The following is a 20,253-nucleotide window of genomic DNA, read 5'->3' on the forward strand; positions in this document are numbered from 1 at the left end:
ATCGCGGCCTATATCTGCAATATGTATCCACAGCACAAGGAACATCAGCTCCAAGTTGATGAGCTGGAGTCTGTGCTTCTGTTATTGAGATGCAGCAGGGACAGAGGCAGTTACCTGGGCACTTTGTTCCATCAGGTGTGGGGTTACGGGGATAGGGCCTGGGTGGGATTGTTATCGGTGCAGACTCAATGAGCTGAACGGCCACCTTTGCACTGTAGGGATTCTATAATTCTATTCTATGATTCAGAGAGTCACACCCCTAAGGCTCCACATTCCAGATTTGGTCTGTGGTCAGGGACCTACGAGTGAAGCAAATATGGGGATCCAGAAGGTAACAGTGGAAAACAGTCAGCCAGGACATCAGGTTAAAGATTCTTGCAACTCATGCAGGGACTGCAGGGAGGATGAACAAACTGATCGTGGCACCCTTTACAAAGTCAGGGAAGCAAAAAGGAATGCAGTTGTAGTGGGGAGCAGTATAATTACAGCAATAGATACTGTCCTCTGCAGCTGAGAGTGAGAGTCCCAAAGGCTGTGTTGCTGGCCCCAATACCAGGCTTAAGGACATCTCTGGGCTGGAGAGGAACATTGAGTGGGAGTGGGACCGCATCTGGAGTACTGTGCACAGTTTTGGTCCCCTTACTTGAGGAAGGATGTAAATGCATTGGAGGCAGTTCAGGGAAGATTTACTGGATTGATTCCAGGGATGAAGGACTTGTGTTATGAAACTGTCCAGGCCTTGCTGCATTTGGACACGGATTGCTTCAGTATCTGAGGAGTCACAAATGGTGCTGAATGGTGTGTAGTCACCTGTAAGCATGCCCACTTCTAACCTTCTGATGAAAGGAAGGCCATTGATGAAGCAGTTGAAAATATTTAGGTCTGGGACACTGTCCTGAGGAACTCAGTACTGACTCAAGATCCCCAACCATCAACATCCTGGGGGTTACCATTGATCAGAAACAAAACTAGACTAGCCACAGAAATACTGTGCTACAAGAGCAGGTCTCAGTGAGTGTAATGGCTCTGTTGATAATGGATGATATCAGGACACTAGTGAAAAAATTGGAGGATCAAAACGTAAAATCAGTTTGGGTGGAGGTACAAAATAGCAAAGGAAAGACGTCACTGGTGGGAGTGATTTATCGGCCCCCTGACAGTGGTTACACGAGGACAAGAAATAATGGGGCATTTTAAGAAAGATACAGTAAGAGGCTGAAAGGGTAGTAGGGATAGGTGGGAGTGTGGAGTAGAGGTCCCAATCAGACCAGCCATGATTTTATTGAATGGCGGAGCAGGCCCAAGGGGCTGAGTGGCCTACGCCTGCTCCTAATTTTTTATGTTTGAAAGATTTCAAGCATTAGATAGATTGGATGAATCAAATTAGCAGAAGTATCCTGGAAGATGAGTTCATAGTTTATACGGGACAGTTTCTTAGAACATGTTCTGGAAGCAACCAGAAAACAGGCTACTTTAAACCAGGAAACGTGTAATGTGACACAGAATCATAGAATTGCTCCAGTGCAGAATGAGGCTGTTTGGCCCATCAGTGTCTGGGCCAGCTCTCCAAATGAGCATTATGATTTAGTGCCATTTTCCTGCCTTTTTCCCATATCTTTGCACATTGTTTCTATTCAAATAATCACCTCATATCTTCTTGAATGTCTCAAATTAATTCATGATCGTGTTGTATAGGATCCTCTAGGTAAGAGTGATTGTAACATGATAGAATTTCAATTTCAGTTTGAGGATGAGAAATTTAGGTCTAAAACTATTGTCTTAAAAGGGTGGGATTGTGGCACAGTGGTTAGCACTGCTGCCTCACAGCACCAGGGACCCAGGTTCAATTCCGGCCTTGGGTCACTGTCCATATGGAGTTTGTTCATTCTCCCCGTGTCTGCTTGGGTTTGCTCCGGTTTCCTCCCACAGTCCAAAGATGTGCAGCTTAGGTTGATTGGCCATGCAAAATTGTCCCTTAGTGTCAGGGGGATTAGCAGGGTAAATATATGGGGTTACAGGGATAGGGCCTGGGTGGGATTGTCATCGGTGCAGAATGGGCCGAATGACCTCCTTCTGCACTATAGCGATTCTATGATTAAAGCCAATTACAAGTGTATGAAGACCAAGTTAGTGGAATCGAGAATAGGTTAAAGAATCACTGGCAGACACCTCAAAGAATATATATTCAGTGAGAAAGACTATGAGCAAGATACACCATCCAGGACTAACTAAGGAAATTATGAATGGTATCAAATTGAAAGAAAACATGTACAATGCTGCAAAGATAGTGATAGTCCAGAAAATTTTAGAAACCAGTAGAGGGCAACTAAAAAAACTAATAGATGGAGAAATTGGCATTTAAGAGAAAAGTAACAAGAATATAAAGACAGACAGCAAGAGCTTCTACAAAAATATATAAAAGGAAGAAAGTTGCTAAAGTGAACGTTGATCCCTGCAAGGGTAAAACTGAGAAATTAAAAACAGAAATCAAGGAAAACAGCAGAGATTTTTAACAAATATTTGTACCTATCTTCAAAGTTGAAGGCACAAAAAACATCCGAAGAACAGTCGAAAATCCAAGAGGGAAAAGGGAGGGAGGGAGAGACTTAAAATGCTCATGATCACTAGAGGAAAGGTGTCGGAAAACTAATGTGATTAAAGGCTGAGGGGTCCCCTGGGCCTGATAGGGAGCAGCACCCTGGAGTTGTAAAGGAAATGGCTACAGAGATAGTGGATGCATTGGCTGTGATCTTCCAAAATTCCCTGGATTCTTGAAAGGTCCCAGTGGATAACCACAATATATAACACCTCTGTTCAAGCCTGGTGGAAGACAGAAAGCAGGAAATTATAGGCCAGGTAGTCTAACAACTGTCATTGGGAAAATATTAGAATCCATTACTAATTAGGTAGTAACAGGACATTTGGAAAATTACAATAGTCAGGTAGTGTCAACATGGTTTTGTGAAAGGGAAATCATTTGGGTGGCACAATGGTTAGCAGTGCTGTCTCGCAGCTCCAGGGATCTGAGTTCGATTCCCAGTTTGGGTCACTGTGCGGAGTTTGCACATTCTCTCCATGTCTGTGTGGGTTTCCTCCGGGTGCTCCGGTTTCCCCCCACAGTCCAAAGATGTGCGGGTCAGGTGCTTTGGCCATGCTAAATTGACCCTTAGTGTCCCAGGATGAGTAGTAAGAGGGATTAGTGGGGTAAATAGGCAGGATTACGGGGATAGGGCCTGGGTGGGATTGTTGTCGGTGCAGACTCGATGGGCCGAATGGCCTCCTTCTGCACTGTGGGATTCTATGATGTTTGACAATTTTATTAAGAGTTCTTTGAGGATGTGACAAACAGGATGGAGAAAGGGAACCAGCAGATGTAGTATTTTTGGATTTCCGAAAGGTGTTTGTTTTGCTGCCACACACTACTGCCACAATAGTTCATGGTGTTACGATCTTATCTGCCCTTCTCAATATGAGGAAAATGGCTAGGGAAAGGGAATTAAAACATTGCTTTTGCAAATTACAGCCCCAAAATGAGAGGAACACATGGAAAGGAAAGGTAGATGTGAGAAACCCAATCCCAGGAACTGTCTGCACACCATTAAAAGCAATTACAAATGACACTCAGCACTGAAACAGCCACTTAGGTGTAACACTCCCAAGCTGGGGTTTAGGTTCCACTCACGCATCCTTCCATACTTCATCAAAGCCCATTGGCATTTCCTTCTATTCCTTTCTCCCTCATGTACGTACCATCTTAAATACTGTTCACCTCAGCTACTTCTGTGGGAATGAGCATCATATTCTCACCACTTTCTGGGTAAAGAATTTTCTCCTGAATTCACCTTTGGATTTATTAGTGATAATCTTGTAATATTGTATGCCTTAGTTTTCAGATCTCACACCCACAAGTGAAAATATTTTTCCAGCATCTACCCTATCAAACCCATTCATGAGTTTGAGGTGCTTTTAGGATATTTTGTGATGTCACTTGAACTATGTCAAGGTCCAGGTTATGTAACAAAGAAAGATGTCACAGTTGGTTTGAGGCTTTTTATGAAGCCGGGGGGTCCTGTTGCCTGCAGTGAGAGGAGACTCGGTGCTAAGACCCTACTTCCTGCGTGTGTCCTGGAGGGGCATGTCTGACGACGCTGAAAGGTGCTGTAGAGGGCTGGAAGTGCGAGAGACAGTGTTTGGGGAGCTGCTGGAGAAAGTGGCAGTCAAGAGGTTACTGGGTCCGGTGTACCGCAACTGGGAGCCACGCATTTACCACACCTTGTCGCATGTCCTTCGCCACGTCGACGCGCCGGGTTTCGATTCCCTCCTCTCCGATTACATCGTTTTTATCCACCGGCCCCGCGACAAGAGGAGCCTCAGCTTTTACTTGGAGTTCACAGAGATCTGCATCAACACCATCCTGTACTGGCTGTTTGCCCGAAAGGTCAGCCCCCTGTTGGTGCAAAAACTACTGGAGAGAACCATCAGCTTTCTCGGAGATAGGGGAAACCAGCTGGGATTGATCTGGAGGTAATTTACTGGGAATTGCTGAAAATGTGTGCTAATTTCCATCCAACAATTCACATCTGTGAGGCAGCAGTGCTGACCACTGTGCCACCGTGCTGCTGCCCCTTAACATCATCTGAAAGTGCTTTGTAGCTAACTGAGTACTTTACTAAAGTGCAATCACTGTTGTAATGTAGGAAACACAGTAAGAAGTCTCACAACACCAGGTTAAAGTCCAACAGGTTTATTTGGTAGCAAATGCCACTAGCTTTCAGGGCGCTGCTCCTTCATCAGGTGGAGTGGGAGATGTGCTCACAAACGGTATACAGAGACACAAACTCAATTTACAGAATAATGATTGGAATGCTAATCAAGCTAATCAATGCTAATACAGCTAATCAAGTCTTAAAGGCACAGACAATGTGAGTGGAGAGAGCATTAAGCACAGGTTAAAGAGATGTGTATTGTCTCCAGACAGGAGAGCTAGTGAGATTTTGCAAGTCCAGGCAAGTTGTGGGGGTTACAGATAGTGTGACATGAACCCAAGTTCCTGGTTGAGGTTGTCCTCATGTGTGCGGAACTTGGCTATCAGTTTCTGCTCAGCGACCCTGCGGTGTCGTGTATCGTGAATGCCGCCTTGGAGAACGCTTACCCGAATATCAGAGGCTGAATGCCCGTGACCGCTGAAGTGCTCCCCAACAGGAAGAGAACAGTCTTGCCTGGTGATTGTCGAGTGGTGTTCATTCATCCGTTGTCATAGCATCTGCATGGTCTCCCCAATGTACCATGCCTCGGGACATCCTTTCCTGCAGCGTATCAGGTAGAGAACGTTGGCCGAGTTGCAAGAGTATGTACTGTGTACCTGGTGGATGGTGTTCTCACGTGAGATGATGGCATCCGTGTCCGGAGGCATGGTACATTGGGGAAACCATGCAGACGCTACGACAACGGATGAATGAACACCGCTCGACAATCACTAGGCAAGACTGTTCTCTTCCTGTTGGGGAGCACTTCAGCGGCCACGGGCATTCAGCCTCTGACCTTCGGGTAAGCGTTCTCCAAGGCGGCCTTCATGACACATGACACTGCAGGGTCGCTGAGCAGAAACTGATAGCCAAGTTCCGCACACATGAGGACGACCTCAACCGGGATCTTGGGTTCATGTCACACTATCTGTTAAACCCACAACTTGCCTGGACTTGCAAAATCTCACTAGCTGTCCTGTCTGGAGACAATACACATCTCTTTAACCTGTGCTTAATGCTCTCTCCACTCACGTTGTCTGTACCTTTAAGACTTGATTAGCTGTATTAGCATTGATTAGTTTGATTAGCATTCCAATCATTATTCTGTAAATTGAGTTTGTGTCTCTGCATGCCCTGTTTGTGAGCACATCTCCCACTCCACCTGACGAAGGAGCAGCACGCTCCGAAAGCTAGTGGCGTTTGCTACCAAATAAACCTGTTGGACTTTAACCTGGTGTTGTGAGACTTCTTACTGTGTTATCCCCCATCCAATGCCGGCATCTCCACATCCACGTAATGTAGGAAATGCAGCAATTTGCACACTGGAAGTTCCCACAAATCGCAATGTGGTAATGATCAGATAAAGGGATAAATATTGATCGCGACACTGGGGGAGAGCTCTCCTGCTCTTTTTTCAAAATAATGGTTGTGGGGGTCTTCTGCATCCACCCGAGAGGGCAAATGAGGCATCGGTTTAACATCCCATCCTAAAGGTAACCCTTCAGACATGGCAGCACTCTCTAAATAACTACACTGGAGCATCAGTATAGATTTTCATGCTCAGTTCTAAGACTTCAACGCATAACCTTCTGACAACTGAGGGCCACTCACTGAGCCATCGCTCATACCACAGTCTGCATCTGGCCATAATGTTAATGCTGAGTGTGCTTTAATTATATTTTACTGCATAATGGTTAATTATGCATAATGGTTCAGTATTACACTCCTGCGAGGCACTTCATTTTCCTAAGTTATGGGTGCTATATAAATGCAAGTTGCTGTTATTTTATTGATCACCTGAGTTTTGAACAGAAAATAAATATTAGCTTGCAGTTTTATTTGTGACACTGAGAGTTTGGAGCATTGCAACAAAAAGAAACCCCACTGGAACTATTCCAAACACGATTAAACCCCACAATGAGAGATTCAATTTGCTGTTTGTTCCACGGCTCAGAACATAGCTGTTGTTTTCTCTTCCAGACAGCCTGTCTCCAGCCGGAATACCTCTGCCCAACTGAGAGCTCTCCAAACACGTTCTTACAGGCCTATTGCACAGCTGACACACACAGTTCAGGAAGGAAGTCACATACACTCCGAGGGATCCTCCTTCCTCCTCTCCCTGGCACTCTTTAAACCAAAAGCAAGTTGCAGAATGATACAGCACAGTGGTGACCTGAATGTACCAGCCCATCGTGCCTGTGCTGGCTTTTTGTAAGAGCTGCCAAATCTGTTCCTCCCTTGCTCTTTCCTCATAAGTCTCCACATTTGGGAGTTATTCTTGAATCTGCTTCCACTGCCCTTATGGTATTGCAGCTCATAACACTTATCGCTGCATAAAAAGTGTTTCTTCATGTTGCCTCTGGTTCTTTTACCAATTACCTTAAACCTGTGTCCTCTGTTTACCAATCCATCTGCGTCTGGAAACAATTTCTCTTTATTTACTCTGTCTAAACCCTTTAAATACATCTGTTATTTCCCTCAACCACTCCCTGTGAGAGCAACTTCCATATGCCCACCACTTTCTGAAGAAAGACGTTTCTCCTGAATTCACTGCTGGATTTATTAGTGACAGTTTTACTTTCATAACTCCTATTTCTGGTCTCTCTCACAAGTGGAGACATCGTCTCCCTCTCAAACCTTTCCAGTGAAGCAGCCCAACTGACTTACTGCTGCCAATCAAAGTGACAGCGGAGCTCTACCTCAAACTTCCTTATTGTTGCATCTGCCATGAGCTCTAGTCAGAAATTCAGAAGACCATGAACAGAACTTTCATGAGAAAATATTCCCCTTTATACATGGTTTTCGCAATGGCAATAAATGGTGTGATTTCAACAACAAAATACATGAACTGTCATTGTGGTGTTCATCCATGCCTTGACTCCAAGCTGCAGAATTTCCTCCCTAAACCTCTCTGTCCTCTCTAAAGTTCTCCTTTAAACCTACCTCTTTGACCAAGATCTGGGTCACTTGTCCTAATGCTTCCCCATATGGCTTGGTGTCAAATTTGATGTGGCATTCACCCCTGTAAAGTGCCTTGGGACATTTTGCTATGGAATGTGCTTTAGAATGCAACTGGTCCTGTTATTTATTATAATCTCCTGGTTATCTCATGTCTGCAACTCAGGAATTCAAGTAAGTCAAAATGAATAAATCTTGCATAATAAAACTATGCAGCAGATAATTCCCCCCTTTTTGCTTGGCTTTCAAAATTACAATAAATGGCAGAACTTTAAATGCAAAAGCTATCATAACATTCAATACTCTGTGTATCAATGTTCATTTGAGTCCTGCGCATTTGAATAACAAGCAAGCGTTATTTTTTTTTAAATTATGAAACAAATTATAAATTATAGTAGAAGCTACTTTTAACATGTTGTTATTAAATGGGTCTCTGAATTTCCTGTTTGCGTTTCAGAACCTTCACACCAGTGTACAATCCAAGCCCATTGAGGGGTGTGACCCCTTTACAGTTTGTAGCTCAAAACAGGCAGTCAGACATTCTGAAGATTTTACTCCAGTATGGGATACTAGAGAGGGAGGAAAGTCCCATGTCCACAGTCCTCATCATTCTCTTCTATCCAACATCAATAGGAAGGGTGCATGACCTTGAGTCAACACAAACAATAGAGGAGGCAAAACTGTGTCTCAGTTTATGCGTTAGAGTGATGTGTCGAATACATGTCACACATATTAAGGTACGTTCTGCTGGCGGCCGTGCAAGAAATACAAAGACTCATTTTTTGTTTGGAGTTAATATCTTTGCTTCTTTACATGCCAAACGCCTTGCTCACTCTCCTCCGTAATCTCTTCCATTCCCTATAATCGCCAAAATCTCTGGCCCTTCTCCAACTTTCGTACACGGCTAATTTCCATTGTTCCGCCATTGGCAGCCGTGACTTCAAATGCCTGGGCCATAAACTCCGGAATTCTTTCCCAGGCCCCTCTGCTCCTTGAAGACATTTATTAAAGCTCACCTCTTTGACCAAGCTTTTGGTTACCTGTCATTTTAATGTCACCGTATGTCAAAGTTTGCGGGATAATGCTCTGGCTACACATTGGAACATTCAACAATGTTGTAGCCACTACAGAAATGCAAACTCTTGTTGTTGTTACTTGCCAGATGGTTCTCTCCTGTGCACATGGAGAATGCTTAGTTCCTAGATGTAGTGTAGAGGGAATTATAGTGCCCAGGGAATTCCAGAGCTTCTCTCAAAGGGGCGGGATGGGTAGACGGAAGTGGCAGATATTGTGTTCTAATTGTACAGAACTAAGGGAGAACAAGGACCCAAATAGGAAGTCCCAGCCTATCTTTATCTGGGGGCACCACACAGTTTGTGTTGAAGGAAGCCTTTCACTAGCCCTTTTTAACTAAGATTCCCATTCCGGACCAGATTGGAGCATTCCTTTCCAGCGAGAAGAGGGAAGAACATCAGGGCTGCATTCTCTCTGCTTTAGATTTGATAGTAAAAGCTCAGTGTCCCATTGATGTATTTAGAAGCGTGGAATTATCTAGCTCCGAAGGTAATTCAGCCCCTCACGCCCAGACTGGTTTTGTCCAATGTAGTTCCACACCCCAGCATTGTCCCCCACATAACTCTGCAAATTAGTCATCTTCAAGTCCTTTTGAAAGTTCCTACCCCTGCTCAGAGACTGCCATCCAGATTTTAAGAATCCTGTGCTTCTTCTCATTTCCTCTAGCTCTTTTGCCCATGTTTTAGATTTGATTAATGATGCACTTACCAGAAAATCAGTTCTCTAGCTATTCAAACTAAAGTCTTCAACATTCTGAACACATCGATTTAATATCCCTGTAATTGCCACTGTTCAAGGGAGAATACCAGTTTCTTTAATCTCACGTAACAAAAGTCCCTCATCCCTGATATCATAACCTAGGAAGGAGGAGAGGGAGAAACAGAGGTACATACATGCAGGGAGAGAATGGGATATCTGCATTGCTGGCAAGTCCAGCATTTATTGTCCATCCCTGATTGTCCTTGAGAAGATGGTGAGACACTGCCTTAAATCATTGCAATCCTTATGGTACAGGTGCACTCACAGTGCTATTGGGTAGGGGGAAGACATGGAGAGAGGGGAACCCAGATACAGGTATCAGCTAGGTACCAGAGAACATCAAGGGCAGGATTTTACCGCCTCGCTCATCCCGAAACCATAAAATCCCGCCCGAGGTCAACACACCTTGGTGGGCAGGGCAGTAAAATTCCAGCCCAACTGTCTCAGGACCATTCCTCCAGAATAGATGAAAAGTTACATTTATGTAGTGCCTTTAACACAGTAAAAGATGCCCTTTACACAAGAGTGCAAATCAGACCAAATAAGGTTACATTAGGGTGGATAACAAAAAGCTTGGTCAAAGAGGAAGTTTTAAGGAGGGTCTTAAATGAGAGAGAAATAGAGAGAAGCTTAGCGGAGCAAATTTCAGAACCTAAGGGCCCAGGCAACCAATGATTAAAATTAGAATTCCTCAAGATGCCAGAATGGGAGAAGCACCATGATCTGAAAGGGTTCTGGGGCTGGAGAAGATTCCAGAGATGAGGAAAGAACAAGGTCATATTTGAATACAAGGGGGATAATGTTCAAATCAAGGCGATTTCAAGCACCTTCAGGAAAGAAGGGGAAGGAGAGCAAATAAATGGGAAAAATACAGAGAAGGATCAAGGCTATAAAGGATACTGATATCAGTGTAACACATTCTCCTTGCTTCTGTTTGCAGGCGTATATTGACTTTAGACGGAAACCTCTCATTTCTAACTGGCTGGATTACATTCCTGTGACAAGATATCACGAGCCCTGCGAGCTCCTTCACCTCTGCAGAATGTCTATTAGAAGCTGCTTACTAACCAACTCGAGGCTGCCTCGAGGAATATCCTTGCTGCCACTACCCAAATCACTTCAGAATTACTTGAACTTGGAAAGATAAAGGTGAAAAGATCTCCCTTCTCCCCACCTACCTCTCTCTTGGCTGCAAGCCTGTTATAACAGATTGGGGACAGGGACAACAGAGTGAAGAAAAAAGAAACCCCGACCCTTCAGGAGAGAAAAAAGAACCGATTCATTATTACAGCGTTTACGTCGTGTTCTATCACTTCACAACATGCAATAAACGCAGAATTTCCAGCAATTTTTGCAACTGTTTTATTGTTCCCCTTACCAACTAGTTAGAAAAGGTTTTCAAACCTTTCACAGAATCTGAAATTACAGTTAAAATTCAAAAATGAATCATTTATAAATTAAATTTGTACCCAAGTCGAGACTCTCGGGTGGAATGTTACTGGCACGTCTGCCCGAGGTTGATTCGATCCTGTCCGAGGCCAATGGAGAATGCCGTTCTCCGAGCCTCACCCGCCCCCAGAATCGGGGCGGGCGTACTGGTAAAATTCCGGGAATTAACGGAGTCGAGCTTCCTGTTCAGACTTTTTGCCTCATTGTTCTGCTCAAGTATAATTTGCACCACAACTCGATTGCAGTGTGAGATGGCGATGGTACAGTGAAGATAATGAGGTATCTGTGGCCCTTGTGAATGTCAAAACCAACAGTCTGCCTCCAGTCTGACCAATGAAATTTAAAGATTGAGAAATTATAAGAGAAAGGACTAAGGTATATTAGAGTAAAATAAGGGCAGAAAGAAACGGAGGGGGAAACAAGATTAAATATAGAGACAGAAGGCAGAAAGGAAAGGTAAAAAAATAAAGTTTCCAACAACAATTTATTACCTACAGAAATGAAACTCCCAAGTTTCAACTGTTCTCCTTCTGAACCAGAGGTTAAGTAACAAGGCAGAACATAAATCTCATTGAAAGGATGCTAAGTAGCTGTCCTGACTTTAACAAGTTTAACAGATAACTAATACACAAATGTAGCAACCTCCCTGTGAGTTTGATAAAGTTAAACGTGAGATGTTATTCTTACGAGGCTCTCAGTGGAATGGTACAAATCTGCCAGCAACTTGTGGAAACTCCCAATTCTCGCTCTTCCTTGCCACAAGTCACTGAACACTCCACACATTAATAACACCTTTTCTTTAATAGCAAAGCATAGGCAATACTTCCTTCAGGTAACAACAATGCTTTCAAACATCGCATTACTAACGACTCCATTACTGTTTGGAGCCAAGTTGTTCTAAGGGGGAAGTATCTGTCTGTGGAGACTGTTGGGCTGCGATGCAATCTGCTTCATACCTTTTACGGAGGCCCATTAGGTACATTCGCAAACGATCTGGATCCAGGCATGAGTTTCTTGCTGCCTGCACCAGTCTGGTGGCCAGATGATGCATTGCTTTCTGCTGCAGAGACTCAACAGTGTTTTTCTGTTTACACTGCAATTCAGCAAAAAGCAAAGAGTCAGACTTATACCACAGAATCACTGGGCAAGTTTACAAGATCTCCTATCAATTGGAAAACATACCAACCTCCTTTACTGGCCATGGCTCAGTAGGGAGCAACCTCACCTCTGTGTTGCAGAGATGTGGATTCAATTCCAACTCCAGAGACTCGCATCCATAATCCAGGTGAATATTCAGAGTGCAGTACTAAGGGAATGCTGCACTGTTGGAGGGGCATATGTTTCAGGTAAGACATTAAATCGAGGCCCTGCCTGCCCTCTCATGTGGACATAAAGGAACAAAGGGCAGGATCTGAAGAAGAGATGTTCTGGCCAATGTTTACCACTCGATCAACATCAAACATTTAATATGGTCATTATCACATTGCTCCTTCTGGGAGTTTGCTGTGCACCAATGGGCTGCTGCATTTCCTACATTACAAAGAAGGACAAGGGCAGCAGACACATGGAAATACCACCATCATGTGGAAGTTCCCCTCCAAGCCATCACCATCCTGACTTGGAAATATATCACTGATGTCACTGGGTTAAAAACGTTGAACCAACTCCCTATCAGACTACGGGTGTATCTACACAGGAATGCAGTGGTTGAAGAAGGCAGCTTACCACCACCTTCTCAAGGGCAATTAGGGATGGGCAATAAATACTGGCCTAGCCAGTGATGCCCAAATCCTGTAAATGAAATTCCCATGTGAAATTAGATACAATAAGCAGAGTGAGAGAAGAGGTACTGGAGGGAATGGCATCCTTTAAGGTGGATAAATAACCAGGGCCAGATGGATTGTAGCTCGGGCCGTTGAAGGAAGTCAGAGAGGAAATAGCAGATGCTCTGAGGATCATTTTCCAATCCTCACTAGATACAGATAAAGTACTAGAAGGTTGGAGGTTTGAAAATGCTGTACCGTTATTTAAAAAGTGTGCGAGGCGTAGGCCAGAAAACTATAGGCCAGTCAGTCTGACTTTGGTGGTGGGCAAATTATTGGAGGCAACTCTGCGACAAGATAAACTGCCACTTAGAAAGGCATGGATTGATCAGGGATCATGAACTTGCTTTAGGGAAGGATCATGTCTTGCTAACTTAATAGAATTTTTTCAGCAATTAACAAGGTGGATTGATGAGGATAGTGCAGTGGATGTTGTCTACATGGATTTCAGTAAGGCATTTGACAAGCTCCCACTTGGGAGACTGACCAGAGAAGTGAGGTCTCATGGGATACAGGGGAAGGTGGCAGATTGGATCCAAAATAGGCTCAGTGATAGGAAACAAAGAATAATTGTTGATGGATGGTTTTTGCAAATGGAGAACAGTTTCCAATAGTGTTCCACAGGGCTGTGTTGGGGCCCTTTACTGCCTGTTGTATATGTTAATGATTTAAATGTAAATGGGGGTGGCATGATTAGGAAATTTGCAAATGATGCAAAAAATGGCCGTATAGTTGGTGATGGAGAGGATAGCGTCAACTCCAGAATGATATCAATGGTTTGGTTGAGTGGGCAGGTAAGTGGCAAATGAAATTCAATGTGGAAAATTGTGAGATGATGCATTCAGGGAAGGCAAACAAAGCAAGGGAATACACAATAAACGGAAAGATATTGAGAGAGGTATGACAGGTGGACTAAGTTGGTCAAGGAACCATATGGAATGTTTTCCTTTATAGAATGAAGTACTGAATACAAAAGCAGGGATGTAATGATGGAATTGTATAAAATGTTGGTTAGGCCACAGCCGGAGCTTTGTGTAGAGTTCTGGCCACCAAATTACAGGAAGGACATAATTGCTCTGGAGAGAGTGCAGAGGAGTGTTACAAGAGTATTGCCAGGGCTGGAAAATTGCAGCTATGAGGAGAGGTTGGATAGGTTCGGGTTGTTTTCCTTAGAACAAAGGGGGCTGGCTGTCATAGAATCATAGAAACCCTACAGTACAGAAAGAGGCCATTCGGCCCATCGAGTTTGCACCAACCACAATCCCACCCAGGCCCTACCCCCATATCCCTACATATTTACCCACTAATCCCTCTAACCTACGCATCTCAGGACACTAAGGGCAATTTTTAGCATGGCCAATCAACCTAACCCGCACATCTTTGGACTGTGGGAGGAAACCGGAGCACCCGGAGGAAACCCACGCAGACACGAGGAGAATGTGCAAACTCCACACAGACAGTGACCCAAGCCGGGAATTGAACCCAGGTCCCTGGAGCTGTGAAGCAGCAGTGCTAACCACTGTGCTACCGTACCGGCTATTGGGTGATGTAACTAAGGTGTACAAAATTGAGGGGTACAGACAGGGTAGACAGGAAAGAATTGTTTCCTCCAGCTGAGCAGTCAATTACCAGGGGGCATAGATTTAAGGTGATAGGTAGGAGGATCAGTGGGGACATGATGAGGGTAGTGGGAGTTCAGATTTCACTGTCTAACTTAATGGTTGAAGCTGAAATGCTCAACTCATTCAAAAGGTTTCCTGGACCTGTATCTGAAGCGTTGTAGCCTGCAAGACGATGGACTAGGTGCTGGAAATTAAATTAAAATGAGCAGTTAGTTTGTTTTCTTCTCTTTTTGGCCAGCACAGACACGATGGATTGAATGGCCTCTTTCTGCACCATCATCTTTCTATGGTTCTCTGGTTCATCTCCTACAAAAAACATTGATTACACTTCAGAAAGTACTTCATTAGCTGTAAAATTCTTTATCACAGAAGGCTGCCGAGGTTGGGTCATTAAGTATTTTCAATTGAGATATTTTTAAACAGTTATGGGGATGAGGCAGGAGAGTGGAGTTAAGGATTATTTTATGAGATCAGTCATGATCTCATTGAATAGTAAAGGGCCGAACGGCCTACTTCTGCTCCTTATTGTTGCTGATGCCGGAAGAAGCAGGCCCAAGGAGATGAATTTTGTTGACCCAAGTATATTAGTCTCCAGAATATCAGAGATTCTCAACCATCCATGATTAGTCTGGAGCCTCCATGATGTGTTGGAGGTTAGGAGTTAGATCGTGAAGACATCCAACCAGAGCTAGTAACTCCAGAATACTGCGTGAGCAACGTCCAGGAAAAAATGATAGCGACATTATAATTTTTTTTGAACACTTTCAATTACAACTAGTAAAAATACTGGAGATAAGAAAATTGACAGTGACGAGAAACACCCAATCCGCTTTACACCTGGATGTTGGAAAGTGATGCAGCATGATGATAGACATATTGGGAGACCATTGGGGTGGGATGGGAGGAAGGAGGCGGACTGTGAAGGTTAGGTGTCACTAGGATAAACACGTTGGGAGACCAATGGTCCGAATGTGAGAGCAGGGTGTAACTGGGATGGACATGTTGGATGACCAATGGGGGCGAGAGTGAGAGGGCGGGGTGTCACTCAGGTGGACTTGGTAAATGAGCAATGGGAGAGGTGAGGGAGGGGGGGTGTGAGAAGGTGGGATGTCAATGGACTTGTTTGGCGACTAAAAGGGGAAATGATGGGATGTTTTAGGCAAAAAATGGCAGGATGGTGAGGGATGTGCTGGAAGTTAGGGATTAGACAGTGAATACATCCAACCAGAGCTGGTAACCCCAAATAGGATCATAGAATGATTTCTGCATACATATTTCTACAAGTATTGCAAAAAACTTTTAGATAAAAAAGATGTGTTATATTTTTCCATCTGACAGACTATTCATGAAACACTACTGCCGGAATTTTACCGCCTCGCCCATCCGAGGCTCGTAAGATCCCGCCCAAGGCCAATGATTCTGGCCGGTAAAATTTCAGCCTATGTCAGGAATATTTTGGCCGGTCACGCCCCACCACCGCTGCAAACGAAGATGTAAAATTTGACGCTCAGCCAAATCTCTGTTCACTACAGCAGTAAGAAGTTTAACAACACCAGGTTAAAGTCCAACAGGTTTATTTGGTAGCAAAAGCCACACAAGCTTTCGAGGCTCTGAGCCCCTTCTTCAGGTGAGTGGGAATTCTGTTCACAAACAGAACTTATAAGACACAGACTCAATTTACATGAATAATGGTTGGAATGCGAATACTTACAACTAATCCAGTCTTTAAGAAACAAAACAATGGGAGTGGAGAGAGCATCAAGACAGGCTAAAAAGATGTGTATTGTCTCCAGACAAGACAGCCAGTGAAACTCTGCAGGTCCACGCAACTGTGGGAGTTACAAATAGTGTGACATAAATTCTGATTCTAGGATCGCATGATAAAGACTCAGGAGGAAAAAAGCAGAAATATTTATGTGAAATAGTGTGACATAAACCCAATATCCCGGTTGAGGCCGTCCTTGTGTGTGCGGAACCTGGCTATCAGTTTCTGCTCCGCACACACAAGGACGGCCTCAACCGGGATATTGGGTTTATGTCACACTATTTCACATAAATATTTCTGCTTTTTTCCTCCTGAGTCTTTATCATGCGATCCTAGAATCAGAATTTATGTCACACTATTTGTAACTCCCACAGTTGCGTGGACCTGCAGAGTTTCACTGGCTGTCTTGTCTGGAGACAATACACATCTTTTTAGCCTGTCTTGATGCTCTCTCCACTCCCATTGTTTTGTTTCTTAAAGACTGGATTAGTTGTAAGTATTCGCATTCCAACCATTATTCATGTAAATTGAGTCTGTGTCTTATAAGTTCTGTTTGTGAACAGAATTCCCACTCACCTGAAGAAGGGGCTCAGAGCCTCGAAAGCTTGTGTGGCTTTTGCTACCAAATAAACCTGTTGGACTTTAACCTGGTGTTGTTAAACTTCTTACTGTGTTTACCCCAGTCCAACGCCGGCATCTCCACATCATCACTACAGCAGGAGCAGAGAATCCTGCTGGCATGAATGTTTAGAAAATCCCAGCCCCTGGCTTTAATCACACTTACCCATATTTGTTTGGTAATCTGAGACGCGATTTCTTTAGCGTCGAGTACAATCGATGGGGGAAGAGATGAAACTTCAGCAGCTTTCAAACCTAATGCAAAAGGAAAAATACATGACATTAAGCAAGAAGAGAATTGTACGGCAGCTAGCATTTATATTCAGAGCATGTGGGCCTCATGGGTCAAGAAAGTGAACAAACAAAAACACTACAAGAAGTACTGGATTACACGGAATAGGAAGTAAATAAATTTTATGATTAAAGTAACTGGCTGTGAATTCAATTCCAAATACGTATTTCTTCTTCACACTGGTTTAGGTTTCCATTCTAACTCGGGTCACTATACCCAATATTTCTAATTTTAAATTTGACATCCAAAACAAAACATGAAATTCAGGCCAATTCTTCTGCTGCAGTCAAAACTGTCACAAAGGTTGGGGAGTCTAAAACTAGAGGGCATAGGTTTAAGGTGAGAGGGGAGCGATACAAAAGGGTCCAGAGGGGCAATTTTTTCACACAGAGGATGGTGAGTGTCTGGAACAAGCTGCTAGAGGCAGTCGTAGAACATAGAACATAGAACAATACAGCGCAGTACAGGCCCTTCGACCCTCGATGTTGCGCCGACCAGTGAAACCCATTTAAAACCTCTCTAATCTACACTATTCCAATATCATCCATATGTTTATCCAATAACCATTTGAATGCTCATAATGTTGACGAGTCCACTACTGCTGCAGGCAGGGCATTCCATGCCCTTACTACTCTCTGAGTAAAGAACCTACCTCTAACATCTGTCCTATATTTATCACCTCTCAATTTAAAGCTATGTCCCCTCGTGTTAGCCATCACCATCTGAGGAAAAAGGCTCTCACTATCCACCCTATCTAATCCTCTGATCATTTCAGCAAAGCATTTGATAAGGTTCCCCATGGTAAGCTTTTGCAGAAAATACGGACACATGGGATTGAGGGTGATTTAGTGGTTTGGATCAAGAATTGGCTAGCTGTAAGAAAACAAAGGGTGGTGGTTGATGGGAAATATTCATCCTGGAGTTCAGTTACTAGTGGTGTGCCGCAGGGATCTGTTTTGGGGCCACTGCTGTTTGTCATTTTTATTAATGACCTGGATGAGGGCGTGGAAGGATGGATTAGTAAATTTGCGGGTGATACTAAAGTCAGTGGAGTTGTAGACAGTGTGGAGGGAAGTGGCAGGTTACAGAGGGACATACATAGGCTGCAGAGCTGGGCTGAGAGGTGGCAAATGCAGTTTAATGCAGAAAAGTGTGAGGTGATTCACTTTGGAAGGAGTAACAGGAATACAGAGTACTGGGCTAATGGTAAGATACTTGGTAGTGTGGATGAACAGAGGGATCTGGGTGACCATGTGCATAGATCCCTGAAAGTTGGCAACCAGGTTGATAGAGTTGTTAAGAAGGCATACGGTGTGTTAGCCTTTATTGGTAGAGGGATTGAGTTTCGGAGCCAGGAGGTCATGCTGCAACTGTACAAAACTCTGGTGCGGCCGCATTTGGAGTATTGAGTACAGTTCTGGTTGCCGTATTATAGGAAAGATGTGGAAGTGTTGGAAAGGGTGCAGAGGAGATTTACCAGGATGTTGCCTGGTATGGCGGGAAAATCGTATGAGGAAAGGCTGAGGTGCTTGAGGTTGTTTTCGTTAGAGAGAAGAAGGTTAAGAGGTGACTTAATAGAGGCATACAAGATGATCAGAGGATTAGATAGGATGGATAGTGAGAGCCTTTTTCCTCGGATGGTGTTGGCTAGCACGAGGGGACATAGCTTTAAATTGAGGGGTGAGAGATATAGGACAGATGTTAGAGGTAGGTTCTTTACTCAGAGAGTAGTAAGGGCGTGGAATGCCCTGCCTGCAGCAGTAGTGGACTCGTCAACGTTGAGAACGTTCAAGTGGTTATTGGATAAACATATGGATGATATTGGAATAGTGTAGATTAGAGGGGCTTTAGATTGGTTCCAGAAAATGCAGATGTATGGGATTGGGGGTGATCTAGGAAATTGGATCAGGAATTGGCTAGCGGATAGGAAACAGAGGGTGGTGGTTGATAGTAAATATTCATCATGGAGTGCGGTTACAAGTGGTGTACCTCAGGGATCTGTTTTGGGGCCACTGCTGTTTGTAATATTTATTAATGATCTGGATGAGGGTATAGTTGGGTGGATTAGCAAATTTGCTGATGACACCAAAGTCGGTGGTGTGGTAGACAGTGAGGAAGGGTGTCGTAGTTTGCAGGAAGACTTAGACAGGTTGCAAAGTTGGGCCGAGAGGTGGCGGATGGAGTTTAATGCGGAGAAGTGTGAGGTAATTCACTTTGGTAGGAATAACAGATGTGTTGAGTATAGGGCTAACGGGAGGACTTTGAATAGTGTGGAGGAGCAGAGGGATCTAGGTGTATGTGTGCATAGATCCCTGAAAGTTGGGAATCAAGTAGATAAGGTTGTTAAGAAGGCATATGGTGTCTTGGCGTTTATTGGTAGGGGGATTGAATTTAGGAGTCGTAGCGTTATGTTGCAACTGTACACAACTCTGGTGCGGCCGCACTTGGAGTACTGTGTGCAGTTCTGGTCCCCACATTACAGGAAGGATGTGGAGGCTTTGGAGAGGGTGCAGAGGAGGTTTACCAGGATGTTGCCTGGTATGGAGGGGAGATCCTATGAGGAGAGGCTGAGGGATTTGGGATTGTTTTCGCTGGAAAGGCGGCGGCTAAGAGGGGATCTTATTGAAACATATAAGATGATTAGAGGTTTAGATAGGGTGGATAGTGATAGCCTTTTTCCTCTGATGGAGAAATCCAGCACGAGGGGGCATGGCTTTAAATTGAGGGGGGGTAGTTATAGAACCGATGTCAGGGGTAGGTTCTTTACCCAGAGGGTGGTGAGGGATTGGAATGCCCTGCCAGCATCAGTAGTAAATGCGCCTAGTTTGGGGGCGTTTAAGAGATCCGTAGATAGGTTCATGGACGAAAAGAAATTGGTTTAGGTTGGAGGGTCACAGTTTTTTTTTTAACTGGTCGGTGCAACATCGTGGGCCGAAGGGCCTGTTCTGCGCTGTAATGTTCTATGTTCTATGTTCAATGGTCGGCGCAACATCGAGGGCCGAAGGGCCTGTACTGCGCTGTAATGTTCTATGTTCTTGTATGCCTCTGTTAAGTCATCTCTTAACCTTCTTCTCTCTGACGAGAACAACCTGAAGTCCCTCAGCCTTTCCTCATACGATCTTCCCACCATACCAGGCAACATCCTGGT

General features: G+C 44.1%; 2 protein-coding genes across 2 annotated transcripts in view; one reads left to right on the plus strand and one right to left on the minus strand.

Moving 5' to 3' along the window:
* Positions 1-4,135: 4,135 nt before the first annotated feature.
* Positions 4,136-10,683, plus strand: LOC144497792 (ankyrin repeat and SOCS box protein 17-like). Its single transcript, XM_078219228.1, has 3 exons — positions 4,136-4,524; positions 8,161-8,440; positions 10,477-10,683. The coding sequence occupies exons 1-3, from the start codon at positions 4,136-4,138 to the stop codon at positions 10,681-10,683; spliced, it is 876 nt and encodes a 291-aa protein (XP_078075354.1).
* Positions 10,684-11,859: 1,176 nt separating this feature from the next.
* msh4 (mutS homolog 4) overlaps positions 11,860-20,253 on the minus strand; it is a 110,262-nt gene continuing 101,868 nt past the window's right edge. Inside the window, exons 20-21 of the mRNA XM_078219229.1 lie at positions 16,980-17,068; positions 11,860-12,078 (exon numbers count right to left, since the gene is read on the minus strand). Of these exons, the coding sequence (XP_078075355.1) occupies positions 11,860-12,078; positions 16,980-17,068 (308 nt within the window). The remainder of the gene's footprint in view (positions 12,079-16,979; positions 17,069-20,253) is intronic.

Source organism: Mustelus asterias, chromosome 8 (assembly GCF_964213995.1).
Source record: "Mustelus asterias chromosome 8, sMusAst1.hap1.1, whole genome shotgun sequence".
Lineage (NCBI taxonomy): Eukaryota > Metazoa > Chordata > Chondrichthyes > Carcharhiniformes > Triakidae > Mustelus > Mustelus asterias.

Coding starts and splice junctions, on each gene's coding strand:
- LOC144497792 (XM_078219228.1), top strand. CDS start 4,136: ATGTCTGACGACGCTGAAAGGTGCTGTAGAGGGCTGGAAGTGCGAGAG. Junction 4,525..8,160: donor CAGCTGGGATTGATCTGGAG/GTAATTTACTGG, acceptor TTTGCGTTTCAG/AACCTTCACACCAGTGTACA. Junction 8,441..10,476: donor TACATGTCACACATATTAAG/GTACGTTCTGCT, acceptor TTCTGTTTGCAG/GCGTATATTGACTTTAGACG.